Raw genomic sequence first — 15,451 nt, forward strand, 5'->3', positions numbered from 1 at the left:
TGGAGTCCCTGGATCGAGTCCCGCATCGGGCTCCCTGCTCAGCGGGGGGTCTGCTTCTCCCTCTGACCCTCCCCCATCTTGAACTCTCTCTTTCTCCTTCTCGCTCAATCAAATAAATAAATAAAATATTAAAAAAAAAAAAGTTGAACTTGGCCATCAGTCACACGTGGGTACCAAGTCCAACCTCACTCATTATTAGCAAATCACTTTTCTTTTCTGAAACATGGTTGTTTCGCCTATCAAATGGGCATCAGTCTACCTCTCTCCAAGGGATACTATGAGTTTGGAATGGGAAGATGTATGTGAAGCTCATCACACAGTACTTGGTGCCCTGATGCTGAAAGGATAGTCGGCCTTCCCTAAGGTTCCCTCTTGAGTTATTTCCAGGAAAGTAATTTGCATCCTAGAAAGCTCAAATGTGGAGCTGGATGGACTAGCCCTGAATCCTAATTCCTGTACTCACATACTCATCAGCTACGTGACTTTGCCCATACTTGTCCTGGTGTCTTTATTATCTAGGTTGTTAATTACACTTTTTGCTATGAGTATATCATGATGAAGATTGTATGCAATAATGTGTCAGCATCTTCTAGGCACATAGCAGATTGCTCAACATGTTGCTAGGATGAATGAATGAAAGCACAATAACCATATTGCAGATAGAGTGTCTGCAAGTGGGATTTCTGTATACTGGATGCCCTACCAGAGAAATGGCATAAGAAACTCTTCTTTGATTGAGCCAGGTTTCCCTCTGATCTATGTTTTTCTTTTCCTTGGGTAGAATTTTCGAATAGGTAATAGGTTTGTATGGTGCTTGATTCAAAAGAAAATATTTATAGGGAAAAGTGTTCTCCCTCTAGACCCTGCCTTCAGCCACTTCTTCATCCAGCACATCCACTCCTGCCAGGTCCTTAAGTCTCCTCCCAAACACAGGCTATCGATGTCCATGTTGGTGTCTGAAGATCTGTATCCAAACCAAACCAAAGGCCCTCTGCTTCCCTGCCCACCGTGCACCCCCACCATGCTCTGAAGCTCTCCCCTCACTGTCTCCTCTCTAGGGCAAAGAGTTTACCAGTGCTTTAATCCCTCTCTTCCCACATTCTGTGCTTTTTTGGTAACAATAAAAAATATATATATAGAAAAGCACAGAGAAAATAAAAAATTACCTGTATTCCTCCCTGCAGAATTAGTTTATTCATATTTTGGCATATTTCTTTCTGGTCTTTTATCTTGATTACTTTTGGAATCCACTGTTCATCGCTTGGGAATGCATCACCCATCCCGCCCCCACATTCCTCAGTGTATCTCTGAAACACCCTTGCTCCTCCCTCCTCCTCCTTCCCATCCTCACTTCCCCCTGCCTCACCCAGACCCTCATGGCCTCTCACGAAGGGATCCCTGAGCCTCCCAGCTTTTGCCCTCCATGGCTTGGGTGCCACTGTCATGTCCTTCATGGCATGTACGGCTAATGAACTCATCCTCTTGCTCTGGGACCTTCCGTAACACCCAAAACTCGTCCTCATTGTGGCACTCAGGAACTTCCACTGTGAGGCTCCAGTGATCCTTCCCGTCAGCTCTCCACTCACCGTGGCCCCCACTTGCCCACGCTCCCCATCCCCAGGGACGCTCACCTCTTACCTTTCTCTGGAACTCTGTTCTCTGCCCCCAAAGCCCCATTCATCCTTCCAGCTCTGGCTGAAATCCCCCTTCCTCCATAAAACCTTCCCAGGTTCTCCGTGTTGGGATGGATTGCTCTCCCCCGTATTCTCAGCATCTCATTGTGTGGGAAAACATAACCATGAATTAGGTTAAAGGCTCCTTAGGATCCCATTTGTCTTCTTGATGGCTTGTGATCTGCTGGCTGGCAAGGACTGGGCTGTAACTATCTTTGTACCTCCAGTGTCTGGCTCTTGGTTTGGCATCGAAGAAGCACTTGCTTGAGATGTGTGTGAAATTAAGTTGCCCGAAATGTTTTCCTAGAGGCAGGCTCATCTTACTAAGCAAGAATAGAGCTATCAGTTAGTTAGGACCCACCACGAACCAGATATTTTATGCTTCCTATCTCCTTTAATCTTCATAGCAACCCTACAAGGTCAATAGTTATCGGCCCCATTTTATTAAGAGAGAACCCAGGGCTCAGAAAAAGGAGGCGTCCCCTCAAGGTCACACAGCTCGCGGCCGCCAAGCCATGGCTAGAACCCAGATCCGCCTCACTGCAGAGCCCCAACTCCGTCCATAAATCATGCCAGCTCCCAGGTCACTTGGGATTTACAGAAAGAAGTCTGGGGATGGGATTGCTGATCTTTGGGTCGGATGAGGGATTTAACAAGCTCCAGGAAGCTTACGTGACTAATGGATTGCTCTTCCTTTCAGGGGGAATCAGCTTTGGGAGAACCAAGGGGACTTCGGGTTCAGAGGCAGACGACGAAACACAGCTGACGTTCTATACGGAGCAGTACCGAAGTCGCCGCCGCAGCAAAGGTAAGGGAGTCCTTGGGAAGGTTCCAGAACCAGTGTTTGTGGGAGGAAAGCCTGGGAAGCAGTCTTCCGTGCTCACTGACAAACCTCAACTTTTCTTTGACCTGGTCCTGATGCAGTTAACACAGCCTGGCATCCGAAACCCAGGCTAGACTTGTGTTGGTCATTTACAGCTTCCGCTTCCATTCTTTATTTGCTCTCTGTCCTACCTCATACCTCAAAGGATTTGGGGAAGATTTTTTAAGTTTATGCAGTGAAAAAAAAAAAAAAAATCCAGCACAGGAATGAAATAAGTAAGGGAATCAGATTGAAAGCAAAATAGGAATAAGGAAAATCATTCAAAACCAGGTTAGATCGATGCAGAGTGATCTGTGCCATACTGTGTTGCATAGTTCTTAGAAGGAGCTGGCCACAGGGGCGCCTGGGTGGCTCAGTCATTAAGCGTCTGCCTTCGGCTCAGGTCATGATCCCAGGGTCCTGGGATCGAGCCCCGCATCCGGCTCCCTGCTCAGCGGGAAGCCTGCTTCTCCTTCTTCCACTCCCCCTGCTTGTGTTCCCTCTCTCACTGTGTCTCTCTCTGTCAAATAAATAAATAAAATCTTAAAAAAAAAAAAAAAAAAAAGAAGGAGCTGGCCATTTAATGCAGAGCTTTAACAGTCAAAGTGCAAAGGGAAACAGACTCAGCAGTAAAACGTGCAGGGTCTATGGGATAGGACCATTTATTCAGGAAATTCTCTTTACCTGACACCAAGACCAGAGAGCAAGTTCTCTAGTTGGTTCCTCTAAAGGGGACTCCTTTTGACTTTCAAGACAGTGTCTTCACCAGATGAAATCTGTACTGATGCCTCATTATTTCTCACAAAGACCCTCAAGGTAAGGAGGCATCAGAAGCGGATGCAGGACTCCATAAAGGGCTACACCTTGGGGCTGAGGTCCACAGCTCTCTGATGATCACACATACTCTGAAGGGAGAATAGAGCATATTTCAGGCAATCAGCTGTGAATGTAATTGCTCATCCCTCAGCGTTTTATATGGATGGGGAAAGGGCAAGTTCAAGGTTGCAATCTTGGAAGAGAACAGGGAGTGGGGGGTGGGAGGGGTATGAACATGTATTCCATGCCAGTGATTAAGGAGAGCTCCAAGGGCTTAGACCAGGGCCCAGAAGGAAGTAAGGGTCCTCTGGCAAACATGAAGGCAACTAAGACATGTGGCCCTCTCACCTCTGAACAGATTGGGCTGAAGAAGTAGCTGGGGTAGGGAAGAGGGAAAGAATCACCCTTGTAGGACTGTTCATGCGTGGTGGACATTGAAAGAGCATGGGTCACATAGCTGCTCTGGGCAACTTTTGCTCTTAGGCAAGTTATCTACCTCCCCTATACCTCAGTTTTATCACCTGTGAAATGGGCCTCATAATTGCCTCATAGACTCGGGGATGAATTTTGGCTAAGTTATATAAAAAGTTTGTGATGGGGGCACCTGGGTGGCTCAGTCAGTTGAGTTTCCAGCTCTTGGTTTCAGCTCAGGTCCTGATCTCAGGGTCCTGGGATTGAGCCCTGTGTGGGGCTGTGCGCTCAGCAGGGAGTTGGCTTGGGGATTCTCTCCCTCTGCCCCTCCCCCCACTCTCTCATGTGTGTTCGTGCTCTCTCTCTCTCTCTCTCAAATAAATAAATAAATAAATCTTAAAAAAAATTTGTTATGGCACCTGGTACATACTAAGGGCAAATAAAGTAGACATTAGTAATGTCAATTCAGTTCTCATTGTGGGTTTCCCTATGTCCCTACCCCTGGCACCTTTCACGGAACAGGCCCTGTGTGGGGAGTAGCTCTTTTGACACATCACCTGGGAAGGTTCTGCAGCCTCTGCAGTGACTGGAATAATCGGGCTTGCCTCTCACTTCTTCCCCAGCCTTGGCTCTCTGGTATCTGCTGCGTTGGAGATTTCCAAGTTGGTGATGGATGATTCTTCACCTGTCTTCTCCCTCCCCCAATCCAGCAGCCAGAATTAGAGCTGGGGAAGTCGGCGGGTCTCCTCTGCAGGACTGGGCTATTTACAGCTAATTGGAAAAACACCCATCATGGAGTACGCCCCTTGTAAACTCGGAGTTAAACTTTGAAAAGAAAAGCAAAAGCGAGCCACAGGACTCGAGATAAACGGTTTGGCCCAGTGCCTCCATATGCTGCAGAAGGCCAGGCTGTGCTTCCAGTGGGGGAAGGTGGGGAGGACAGGGCTGTGATGCATCCCCTCCCCCTTGCACCTTCCTCCCCCTGGCCCTCCTGCCAACTGAGAGCTGCTGCTTTTTCCCTCTGTCCACTAATGCTGGGTCCTTCTCCCTCCACCTCTGGTTCCAACCATGTCTTCCTCTTCCTTCTCAGGCCCCTGGGTTGCTTGCCTGCCTGCTTGTTTCATTTCTATTTCTTTTTCTTGTTCTTCTGTTTCTCTCCTTTTCCTTTCCCCTTCCCTCCTTCCTGCATCACGGCTTCCTTCTCTTCATTCCTCTTTCCTTTGTTCTCTTCTGTGTTCTCTGTTTCTTCTCCTTCTCTCCTTATTACCTTTCTCTCTCTTCCCCTTTTCTGACCACTCTTTCCTCTTTTCTCCAGCTATTCCCTGGTGGATCCTTCCTTCTTCCACTCCTCCCTCCCTCCCTCCCATCCTCCCTCCCTCCCTCATGAACTTCAAGTATTTATCAAGCACCAACTGTGTGTGTGACACTCTTCTAGTCATTGGGGACACAAATCAAGCAACAATTTTTAAAAGACCTATCCTCGTGGAGCTTGTATTGTATCAAAATATAAGTATGTTAGATGGGGACAGATGCTCAGGAAAAAGACTGCAGCAAGGAGGGGAGTTGAGAGAGTCGATCTGCGGGTTGCGATGCCCTTCGCGTAAGTTCCTCTGCACCGTTTTCAGGGTCGAGGGAAAGACTTCCTGACACTGTGCGGGGTAGCATCATGGTTATGGGTGTGGTTTCTGGTTCTTTGTGAGCACAGATGGTGAATTCGGGGCCAGCCAAGCCTCTGCTCCAGACAGATGCACTTAGAGCCCCGTGCCTATTTCTGCAGACACCGTGGTGTCTGCACCCTTCTTGGCTGTTTCTTGTATGTGTACGAGAGTTGAAGCATCTTCAGCTCTCACTGCCCTCATGGGGAAAATGCAAAGGTTAGCTGGGGGAAGTCTGGGAGCCCATGGGGTTGAGAGAGCCATGGAGCAGAATAGTGAGAGCATGGATGCTTGCAGGGAGCCACCTGGGTTCGTCCCAGCCACACTACCGACTAGCGGCACCTTCTTGAACTTGAACCTTAACCTTTCTGCACATCAGCATCCTCTTCTGACAAGAGAGGCTAGTAAAATTAAAGTTGAGGATTAAAATCAGTTCATGTCAGTCAAGCGCACAGGCAGGGGTGAAGGAGGGAGAGAAGATGCGTAGGTGGTGGAGGGAGCTAAGCTGCCTGGGAAGGAGGACCGGGCCGGGTGTGTGGGTGGATCTCCGATCTGGGGCCAGTGCCGTGGGACCCCATGCAAGTCACGTCACCTGTCCAGGCCTCTGGTCTTTTCTCTGAAACCTGGCGGGGGGGTGGGGAGCCCAGGTCTCTAAGGTCCCTTCTCCATCATGCCAGCAGGACTGGCTGTGTATCTGAGAGAATCCCCTGTCCATGAGGTGCACCTGGCCTCCTTTGCATCATGCCTGCCCCCATCCCGAGTGCCTCTCCCCTTGCCTGGTTTTCTTTTCGGAGAGGGTGTCTGTCCCTCACCTGGGATTGATTTCTGTCATCCTGTTGGACTACGCCTTCACCCCCAGGCCTGCCCGAGCTCCCATCGTGCCAGCCCTCTCCCCGGCCTCTGCCATGACCATCCCAGCAGCTCTTCTCTCCAAATGCAGTGAGCCAGGAACTCCCTGCGGTCTCGCCGGGACCATGCAGGCCATCCTGATCGCCACAGGGAGGAGGTGATAAAGTGCAATGAGGCAGGGGAAGAAAGAGCTAGACGTACCAGGAAGGCACATGTCTATGCTGGTTGGAAACCGTGACCTCGTAGCATTGGGAATCCATGTTCATTCGCCCTACCCCTCCAGTTCCAGCTGCAAGCAATACCTGGGTTGTGTGTCCCAATCTAGGGGCATGCTGACTGCCATCAGGCCATTCAACCATTGCCCCTTTGAAGGGTTCAGAAGGGAGTCAGTACTATGGGGTCATCTGATAGCGACAGGAGCCACGGTTTCCAGTCCCTGGTGGGTTTGCCACCAGTTTTCAGTGTGACCTTGGCCACCACCTTAGCCAAGTCTCTGCCTGTGTGTGAGTCTCACCTCCCCAGTCGACAAGTCAAGGTTGAAAGGCGTGCTCAAAAGCAAGTCAGAGAACATTGGTGAAGGTCTTCCTGAGGGCCACGAGTGGTGCCGGGGAAGGTGGGAGATAGGTTGGAAGACAAAGTGGAATCCGTTCTCTGGATGGTTCAGACTGTCCCAGCTTTGGGAGAAATGAGAGATAGAAGAACACTTGAGAACTTGTGGGACAGGGCTTCCTGGGAGAGTGGAGACTGGAAGCTGACCCTGGCCGGGATAGGACAGGAGCCTGTAGTCTCAATAGTCTTGGCTTTAAAATGGGGTAGCCATAGCGCCCTCTTGGGGTGACTGTGAGCATTAAATGGGAACATGAGCATCTCCTTTGTACAACGCCCAGCAGCAAGCCCTCCCCTCTCTGTCACTGTCATCCCAGTCCGTGTCACCTCCATCCTTTGTTGCAAACCGCTAAAATCCCCTGCTCAACCATCTCACTTACTGCATTCCAGCCCATTCCCAACTCTTCAGCCAGAGTGATCATTTTAAAAATGTAAATAGGGTCATGTTGCTTCTCTGCTTAGAAGTTTCAGTCCTTCCTTTTGCATTTAGGATGGGTGTGTTGCATGGTCGGCCACCCATTTCCCAGGGCTCTGTGTCCTCCTGCCACCCAGGCCTCTTCTCCAGCACTCCCATGTCTGTCCCACAAGAATTTTCACAGATGTTCTCTCCTGGAATGCCCCCCCTGCCCTTTGACTCATTGTGACGTCTCCACCAACATGTCATGTTTTCAGCCATGCCACCACGCCATCCCACCCTAATTCCTGTTTCGTCCTATAGTAGCTACTGTGGCCTTACCCCTCTGCAGACTTCATCACCACTTTAATTTTACATTTACCAGCATGTTCTCCAGGGGATGTTTGTATCCTCCACGGAGCTGGAAGCGTCACGAGGATAGGCACATGGCCATTTGTACTTAGCTTTCCATCCCCAGCACCAAACACAAGGATGGGTCCACAGTAGGCACTGCGTTAATATTTTTGAATGAATGATTAACGAGTGAATGAATGAAAGAAAGTCCTGGCCCGGTGTCTGGATTATTACAAGTGCCCAAAAGCAGATGCTACTTTTCTGTCTGCCCCTCTTATCTTTGCTCAGTCCATTTCCACTTGCAAGAACAGAGTCTGCACTCCTTTCCTCTTCTCTTTGCTGCTCCTGGTGAGCAGAATTGAGGCCTCAGCTCTGCCCGTTCTTCCAGTTCAAGGCTCCCAGGGAAGGACATGCCAGGTAGTGAGAGGAGGGCCCAAGTACTGAAGTTGGAAACCCACTCTGCCCTGTTCTTTGAGCATGCTTGGAGTATGTGCCATTTGAAGGGATGTAACAAGTTCAGGAGGCTCCCCAGCAGAGAAGGATACACCCAGGGCTGATGGTAGAGAGAGGACATGGAGTGGGAGGAGGAGAACATCTAATGGGGTTTTCCTACCTCGGTCTCTCTCTAGCATGTCCCATGAAAGAAGTACAAGTGGCATCAGATTCAGCTAGACCTGGCTGTGAATCCTGACTTCTCCCCATCCCCTTGGTGTGGCCATGGTGGGATTTTCATCTCTGGGCATTTCCTTTTGTATAAAATAGAGCTATTGACACCCACCTCCCAGAGTGAGCAAATCCAGAGATGGGAGGTTCCAGGACTCTGAAATCCTGTTCTTTCTCCTGAAATTTCCCTTTCCTTGAAAGCATCCTGAGCCCAAAATTAAGTCAGCTGAAATTTCATTTTTGGCAATAGGAGCTACTGGAAAGAGATCTGTGATACAGTCTGAGAATCAACCCTGGCTTCCCTGAGTCTCGGGGTTTTTTTGTAAGGGAACTGAGACAGTCATTCAAAGATGTCTGGTATAGCCAGGTAGAACACCATAAACAGAGAACCATCGCAATCAATATGGCGAGTGGGCGAACAGGAAGAGAGACAAAGGAACTGAGAAACAGACTCTGTGTGGTGGGGTTTCTGTAATCAAGAGTCAGCAATTTCTATCTGTAAAGGGCCAATTCATAAACATGTTCATCTTTGCAGGCCACCTGGGTACTGTTGGAACTCCTCAACTCTGCCATTGTCACTTGAAAGCTTCCAAAGATAACATGTAAATGAAGGAACATACATATACCCCAAGGAAACTTTGTTTCCAAAAACAGAGGCGGGTCCAGATTTCACCTGTGGCTCACAGTTTGCTGACTCCTGTCCTGAAACCTCCACATCATAGAGGTAGTCCTCACCTGTAGGATCGGAGCAGGAAGCCATGAATGGAAATCTCACAATGCCTTGTGAAATGAACCTGATTTCACTTCATGCATGATCTTGCTGCCTAAAGGAGTCTATTTGTCAAGCACAGAGGTCTGTGTATGGTCAAGGATATAACCATTCAATCCATCACTTGTTTGGGCTTTGGCGATTCTGACCGTGTCCCACAGGATTAACTAATGAAGTAGCTGGAGATGATAGATTCCCCCTGGGCAGAATTTCACCTTTATGAACCAGAGATAACAGTACATACAGCAAAGGACAGTGGACCCAGAGTTAGGAGATGTGTACTGAAGTCTGTATCCTCACCACTAACTCACTTAGTGGCCCTTGTCAAGAACGTGCCCTCCGAGGACCTCAGTTTTCCCATCTGTCAAACAAGGATATGTGTGCCTCATGTCATTAGGTCGAAGCTCATTCTAGTCTAACTGATATTTATGGAATCGACAACCTCACTAAGCAGGATGCCGGGCATTGCGGGAAATGGGGCCCCGGCCACCAAGCCTCAAGGAGGTCATAAACTCCAAGGAGGGGCCTGCGGTTCACACAGAGAAGCAGTGCTGAGCAGGAGAAGCTAATGTATAATTGAAGGTCCAGATGAGAAGTGCAGATGGCCTGTCCAGCCCCAGGCACAGTACTGAGCAGTAGACAGAACCGTCACAGGTGCCGGAAGATTCCAGCTGCGCAAGCACCGGGCATGGGCCTCCCTGCCTAGCTCTGCACGGGTGGCTCTGTGGCCTTGGACTACTGTCTCTCCCTTTCTGGACCTTGCTCTTCTCATCAGCTGGTTGCCCAGCCAGTTTTAGAAACCCACATTCTCTTATTCCCAATCTCATGCACTTTCCTCTCAGCTTTGCCAGTTAGCTCTCCAGCAGAGATAACCAGAGCGTGAATGCCCCCCTGGTTTTGCCTCTTTCTTTGTTTTAGTTGCTTGCTTTAATTTGGCGATTCTTAAACTGAGATTTTTCTGTAATGATGAGAACTCTTGAATTGTAAACAAAACTTTGTGCTAATCAGTATGGCTGTGTGATTTTTTTTTCTTTGTGATTCTCCCCACCAACACAACACACACACACACACACACACACACACAAGTTTAGTTCTTTTAGAGGAAGAGGACAGGTGAGGGAAAGTTCAAACCATATCTGCAGAAAAAAGAGGCCTTTGGGGATTGAGGGTAGGAGACTGTGCTGGAGGCAGGGAGCACAGAGACTCCAGGGAATGGGAATGGGGTAGGGTGAAAGTTTGACAGAACAGGACTTGCCCAGGGTGAGGGCAGAGGCTACGTGGTGCAGTGGGGAAGGGAGGGCAGGAATGGGAGAGATGGCAAGAATGGGGAAGAGCCTGAGACTGTGGTTTCTGGAATAATGGCAGATGGGCCAGAGAAATAGGCAGGATCCATGCCCTGACCTCTATGATTCCCATCCCATCCTTTATCCATCCTTTCCCATCAAACCACAGGGTTTTTTCAGTCCTAAAGAAAGGACTTCTACCATTTTGTGTAGATAGAAACCAAGGCTCAGGGAAGGGAAGCATTTTCTCCAAGTTTACAATGTTGCCTTTTCAAATGGCAAAGCAAATGGGGCAACATTTTTAACAGTAGGTGAATCTGGGTGGCACCTGGGTGGCTCAGTCGGTTGAACGTCTGACTTTGGTGCAGGTCATGATCCCAGGGTACTGGGATCGAGCCCCACGTTGGGCTCCCTGCTCTGTGGGGAGCCTGCTTCTCCTTCTCCCTCTGCCTGCTGCTCCCCCTGCTTGTGCTCTCTCCCTCTTTCTCTCTGTCAAATGAATAAATAAGTAAAATTAAAAAAAAAAAAAGAAAGGTAGATGAATTTGGGCAAAGTTGCACTATTCTTATCCTTGCAGCTTTTCCATCAGTTTGAAATTATTTCCAGACTAAAAGATTAAGTCAATAGTTGTCCTTTTAGGTTAATTATAGACTTCCAAAAGAGCAGGCAGGGGTCCAAATCCTTGCTCGGCTGCTTCCTAGCTGTGTGGTCTTAGGGAAAGGCACTTTCCTTTTCTGAGCCTCAGTTTGTCCTAAGTAAAGGAGGATAAGTCTAGTATTCATCCTTCTACCCTTCCTTAAGCTTAGTGTGAGGATTAAAGAAGATAATGTATGCACAAGACATGTTTACCGAGTGGGCCTGCCTTGTGATCACTGTGCACTAAATGGTAACCAGTGAAGCACAGCAGAAAGGCATTATGGCCTTTTTTTGATGTGTTGACCTGCACATTGGTCTTGCTTCTAGGAAAAAAAAAACAAACCAAACAAACAAGACTAAACATTTTCAGTAAGAACATGAATTTGATGCGGGTGGGTTTTTCAGGTGATCCAAGGCATGGACGTGGGCATGGAGAAAGCAGGGGCAGGTTAGGATGGGGTGGAAAGCCAGGGAGCAGGGGTGCTAGGTGAGCTGGGAGGCAGGGAGGGAGGCAGGGACAGAGGGAGGAAGCACCAAGCAAGACCGTGCTATGACTACTGGAAGGTTCCAATCCCAAGTGTTTGTTTATGAGACTTGAGCAGGGCTTTGGGCCTCTGGTTCCTGTCTGTCAACCAAGGAGGCAAAACTTGATGCTCTTTAAGTTCTTGTTGGCGATACCATGCTGAGTGTCCATGGTAGAAATGTAGACAACCAGGAGGGAGGAAGAGTAAAAGAACAGAAGAAAGAGTGTGTGATTTATTGAGCTCTGTCTACACCAGCCTGTGCTCTTGATATGCATTGTCCCTTATGCTTTGGGACAGGGCCATGAGAAGAGATGATGTTCATCTTCAGTTTAAAGATAAGGACACTGAGTTCTAGACATCCATGAAGTAAGGGGAGTTGGGATTTGAACTTAAGTGGTTTCATTTCAAAATCTGGTCAGACCATTATGTGATTTAGGTAATGCATGGAAAGTGTGTATCATAGTACCTGGAACAAGGTGTGTGCTAGAGACAGGAGGTCGATCCTCACATCTGTGCTAGTGCAGAAAGCTTGATCAGATCCCAGACAACTTCCTGGTGTCACCTCTAAGCCCTCCATGGGCCACCTGCTCTGGGAAGAGCTAGGACCAGGAATAAGAGTGGTCGGAACCAGCTCAGGTGCTAGGAAGTTAGTTCAGTATGGAGGACAAAGGTGGCATCCATGGGGACCAACCTTCCCAGGGCACCACCAACAGTAGGGGTCCGGGTATTTGGTCCAAGGAGGAAAACATGATAGAACTTTAGTGCTGTATTGGAGCCAACCCATACCAGTTTGTAAGAGCCTCCTGTGTTTTTCATTCCCAACTCTGCTCTGAGTGATGTCACATCGGTAGCTTATAATCAGCCATGGTGGAAGTATCCACACCATGGAAATCGGCCAACACTGCAATGGAAGCTTCCCCTTTCTCCTCCGAGAGCCCACTGTTAAGCATTTACCAGCGCACCACTGAGAAGAACTATCAGTAAGAAGGGAGAGTTTGGTGGCAGGCTGGGGTGTGAAGACCACGTTATAGAATAAGCAATCCAGGAGTTTTCCTAGGGGACAGTGCCCTGGGAGTGGGACAGAGCAAACCACAAAGTCCAAGGCTTCGTGGGCTGGACAGGGTCAGGTGGGGAGGCTGAATGTTTAGGGCCTGAGTAGGAGGTTGGACCCTCAGGTGCTACCCCCTTAAGGGAATGACAAGTCTTTGGACCTGGGTCAGGTCAGAGCCAACAGCAGGGCAGGAGTCCTCAGCTGTGTGATAAGAAGGGCTGTTGGAGCTAGGTAGTTCTGTGGCCCAACTGAATCTCAAAATCACTTGGAAAGCTTTTTAAAAACACCAGGTGCAAATAAACACTTATCTCAGACCCATTACCTGAGAATGTCTGGTCAAAGGGTGTGAGTATTGGTATACAGTCCTTTCTAGCTTCTAAATTTCAGCCAGAGTTGAGAAAACCACTCTGCACTTTCCTTGACCTATTAGCTCCCAGCACATACCTGTTCCTCTTCTGGCCCAGGGAATGTACTTCCCGCCCCCTTTCCCAGGCCAGGAACTTGAATAACAACTGGAAGGAGAAGAGCCTGCAAGAACCATTCATCCAGTGCTGCTGTTGGGCACTGGATGGTCCCTTGCCGATCTTCCTGTGTGATCAGTTATTGTCCTGGTTTTCTCTATGTAAAAGAATGAAACTGACACCACAGAGTCACAGAATCAAAATAACCTTGCAGGTCTGAGGCTTGCTGGAAAGTAAACCAAATTTTGTTTGGCTCCAAAATCCGTTGTCACCGTACCCAAGAGTATTGACCTCTAGGAGAATCTTCCCTCTTATCGTAACTCTTGCCCAGGTAGTTAGCTGTGATTTGCAGTAGGTGGATACCTTCCTCTGGAAGGTTCTGGTAGCTCATGCAGGCTTTCTGGGGAGATTCTAGTTTCCCTCATGGAAGGATGAGGCTGGGAGTTTGGACTTCTCTTCCTGAAAGAATAGTCAAATGCAGAAACCTAGCTTTGATGTACACCTGAGTTTGGCCCTATTTAAGGAGACATTAGAGAAGAGAAAATTATGTATTCAGAATTGTTATGGGCTAAACAGCCTTCTGTCTGATGTCTCTCTTCTCTCCCTTCCCTCAAACCTCAGAAGAAATAGACATTGTTTTTTTGTTGTTGGGTTTTTTTTTTTTCTTTTAATGATTCCTCTCAGACTACCTCTCCCCAAATCCGCAGAAACATCAAGCATGCCAAACATCATGTTGGCAAATGAGGGTTCCTTGAATGCAGCAAAGGAGGCAGACAACTTCAAACACTCCCCCCCCCCAAGCCAGCGATGATCCCTGAAATATGGTTTAAACTGTTCTGAGTTCTTTTCCTTTGTGATGCCAACCAGCTCAGCACCTGACAGCCCAGCCCTGCATAGAAGGAAGGGAGACTGCTGTCAGGAATCAAATGGGAGACCAAAGGCGATAAAGCAAACATGTCGTTTTTAGTTGCTTACACTAGCGAGAAGGAATAATCAGTCTCCCTCGCTTTCTTGTTTTTCAACTAAGCTCAGCAGGATTTTCCCCCCTTTTCCTTACACTGAGAGATTGTGGCTCTCTGCTTCCCGCCCCAAGCATGAACACTCTGTCATCCCCGTTTTTTGCAATCCTATGGGACAGCTAGGATTCTCTTTACCCTTGCAAAACTCTTTCCCAGATAAAGAGGTGAAAGTGCTGGTCATGATCGCCTGCTATGTGTTAGGTGCGTTGCAAGATGCTTGCACGCATGACCTTATTCAGCCCTGGCTCTTACTTTGGGTGATCTCGGACAAATTGGTTTACTTTCCAGGTCTTGGTTTCTTTGCCTCTGAAATGAAGGTTATAATCCCTTACAGGATTTATGTGATTACTAAGCAGAATTGTGTGTCACTAGAGTATAAGGTATACAAATGAAGATAGTGAGGAAAAAAGACTGGGAAGTGATCAAGAAAGACATTGAATGCCAAGTTTATTCATTTTATTCATTCACTGAATCAACTAATATTTACTGAATACCTACTTCTGCTGGGAATCTATGATGAGGATCAGGTATATAATGGTAAATAGATCAATGATGTGACTGCCGGGAGAAAAGGGAAGGAAGACAGTACTTCACAAGTAAACACATAAATGAATATATCATTTCAAATGGTGAGAAGTGCCTTTGAATAGAAAAGACAGGGGGAGCTAATATAATGGGGAAATTGATGAAAGGTATCCTTGAAGAACCAATATTAGAGCTTATACCTGAGGGATGAATGCATGGGGGGTTGCCAGGTGCTGAATGAACAGGTCTCCACATGAGCCAGAGAGAGCTTGCTCTTAAACCTACATGAAATGGGGAGCCCAAGACCGTTTTTGAAGAAGAGAGAGCCATCATCCTGTGTCTGTTTTAAGAAGATCACTCTCGGGGCACCTGGGTGGCTCAGTTGGTTAAGCAACTGCCTTCAGCTCAGGTCATGATCCCGGGGTCCTGGGATCGAGCCCCATGTCTGGCTCCCTGCTCAGCACGGAGCCCGCTTCTCCCTCTCCCGCTCCCCCTGCTTGTGCTCTCTCTCTCTCTCTCTCTGTCAAATAAATAAATAAAATCTTAAAAAAAAAAGAAGAAGAAGAAGAAGAAGAAGAAGAAGAAGAAGATCACTCTCTCCCCATGGAAGAAGAACACACAGTGAGTGCACAGCAGAGCACTCACTGGGGAAGGAGAGAAGGGCTCCGCACTCTATGGCTCCGTATTCACCTTCTCCTTCTCTGTAATGAATTGCCGCAAACATGGCAGCTCCACGCAACACACATTTATTAGCTCACAGTGGTTCTGTAGGCCAGACGTCTAGTTGGGTCAGAACTGGGTTCTCTGCTCAGGGCCTGAAGTCCAGGAGTCAGGCTGGGGCTTCCATCTCAGCTAAGGCTCAGGGCTCTCTCACAAATGCACAGGGTTGTTGGCAGCAGT

The 15,451-nt window shown here is 48.2% G+C and overlaps 1 protein-coding gene across 3 annotated transcripts in view; it reads left to right on the top strand.

Moving 5' to 3' along the window:
- The window catches only part of ASTN2 (astrotactin 2), an 868,677-nt gene that overhangs the window by 298,624 nt on the left and 554,602 nt on the right, over nt 1–15,451 (top strand). For all 3 annotated transcript variants that reach the window (XM_035015962.1, XM_035015963.1, XM_035015965.1), the window contains one exon: nt 2,374–2,481. In XM_035015962.1, the coding sequence (XP_034871853.1) occupies nt 2,374–2,481 (108 nt within the window). The remainder of the gene's footprint in view (nt 1–2,373; nt 2,482–15,451) is intronic.

This window comes from Mirounga leonina, unplaced genomic scaffold (assembly GCF_011800145.1).
Source record: "Mirounga leonina isolate KUSES-001 unplaced genomic scaffold, KU_Mleo_1.0 Mir_170, whole genome shotgun sequence".
Lineage (NCBI taxonomy): Eukaryota > Metazoa > Chordata > Mammalia > Carnivora > Phocidae > Mirounga > Mirounga leonina.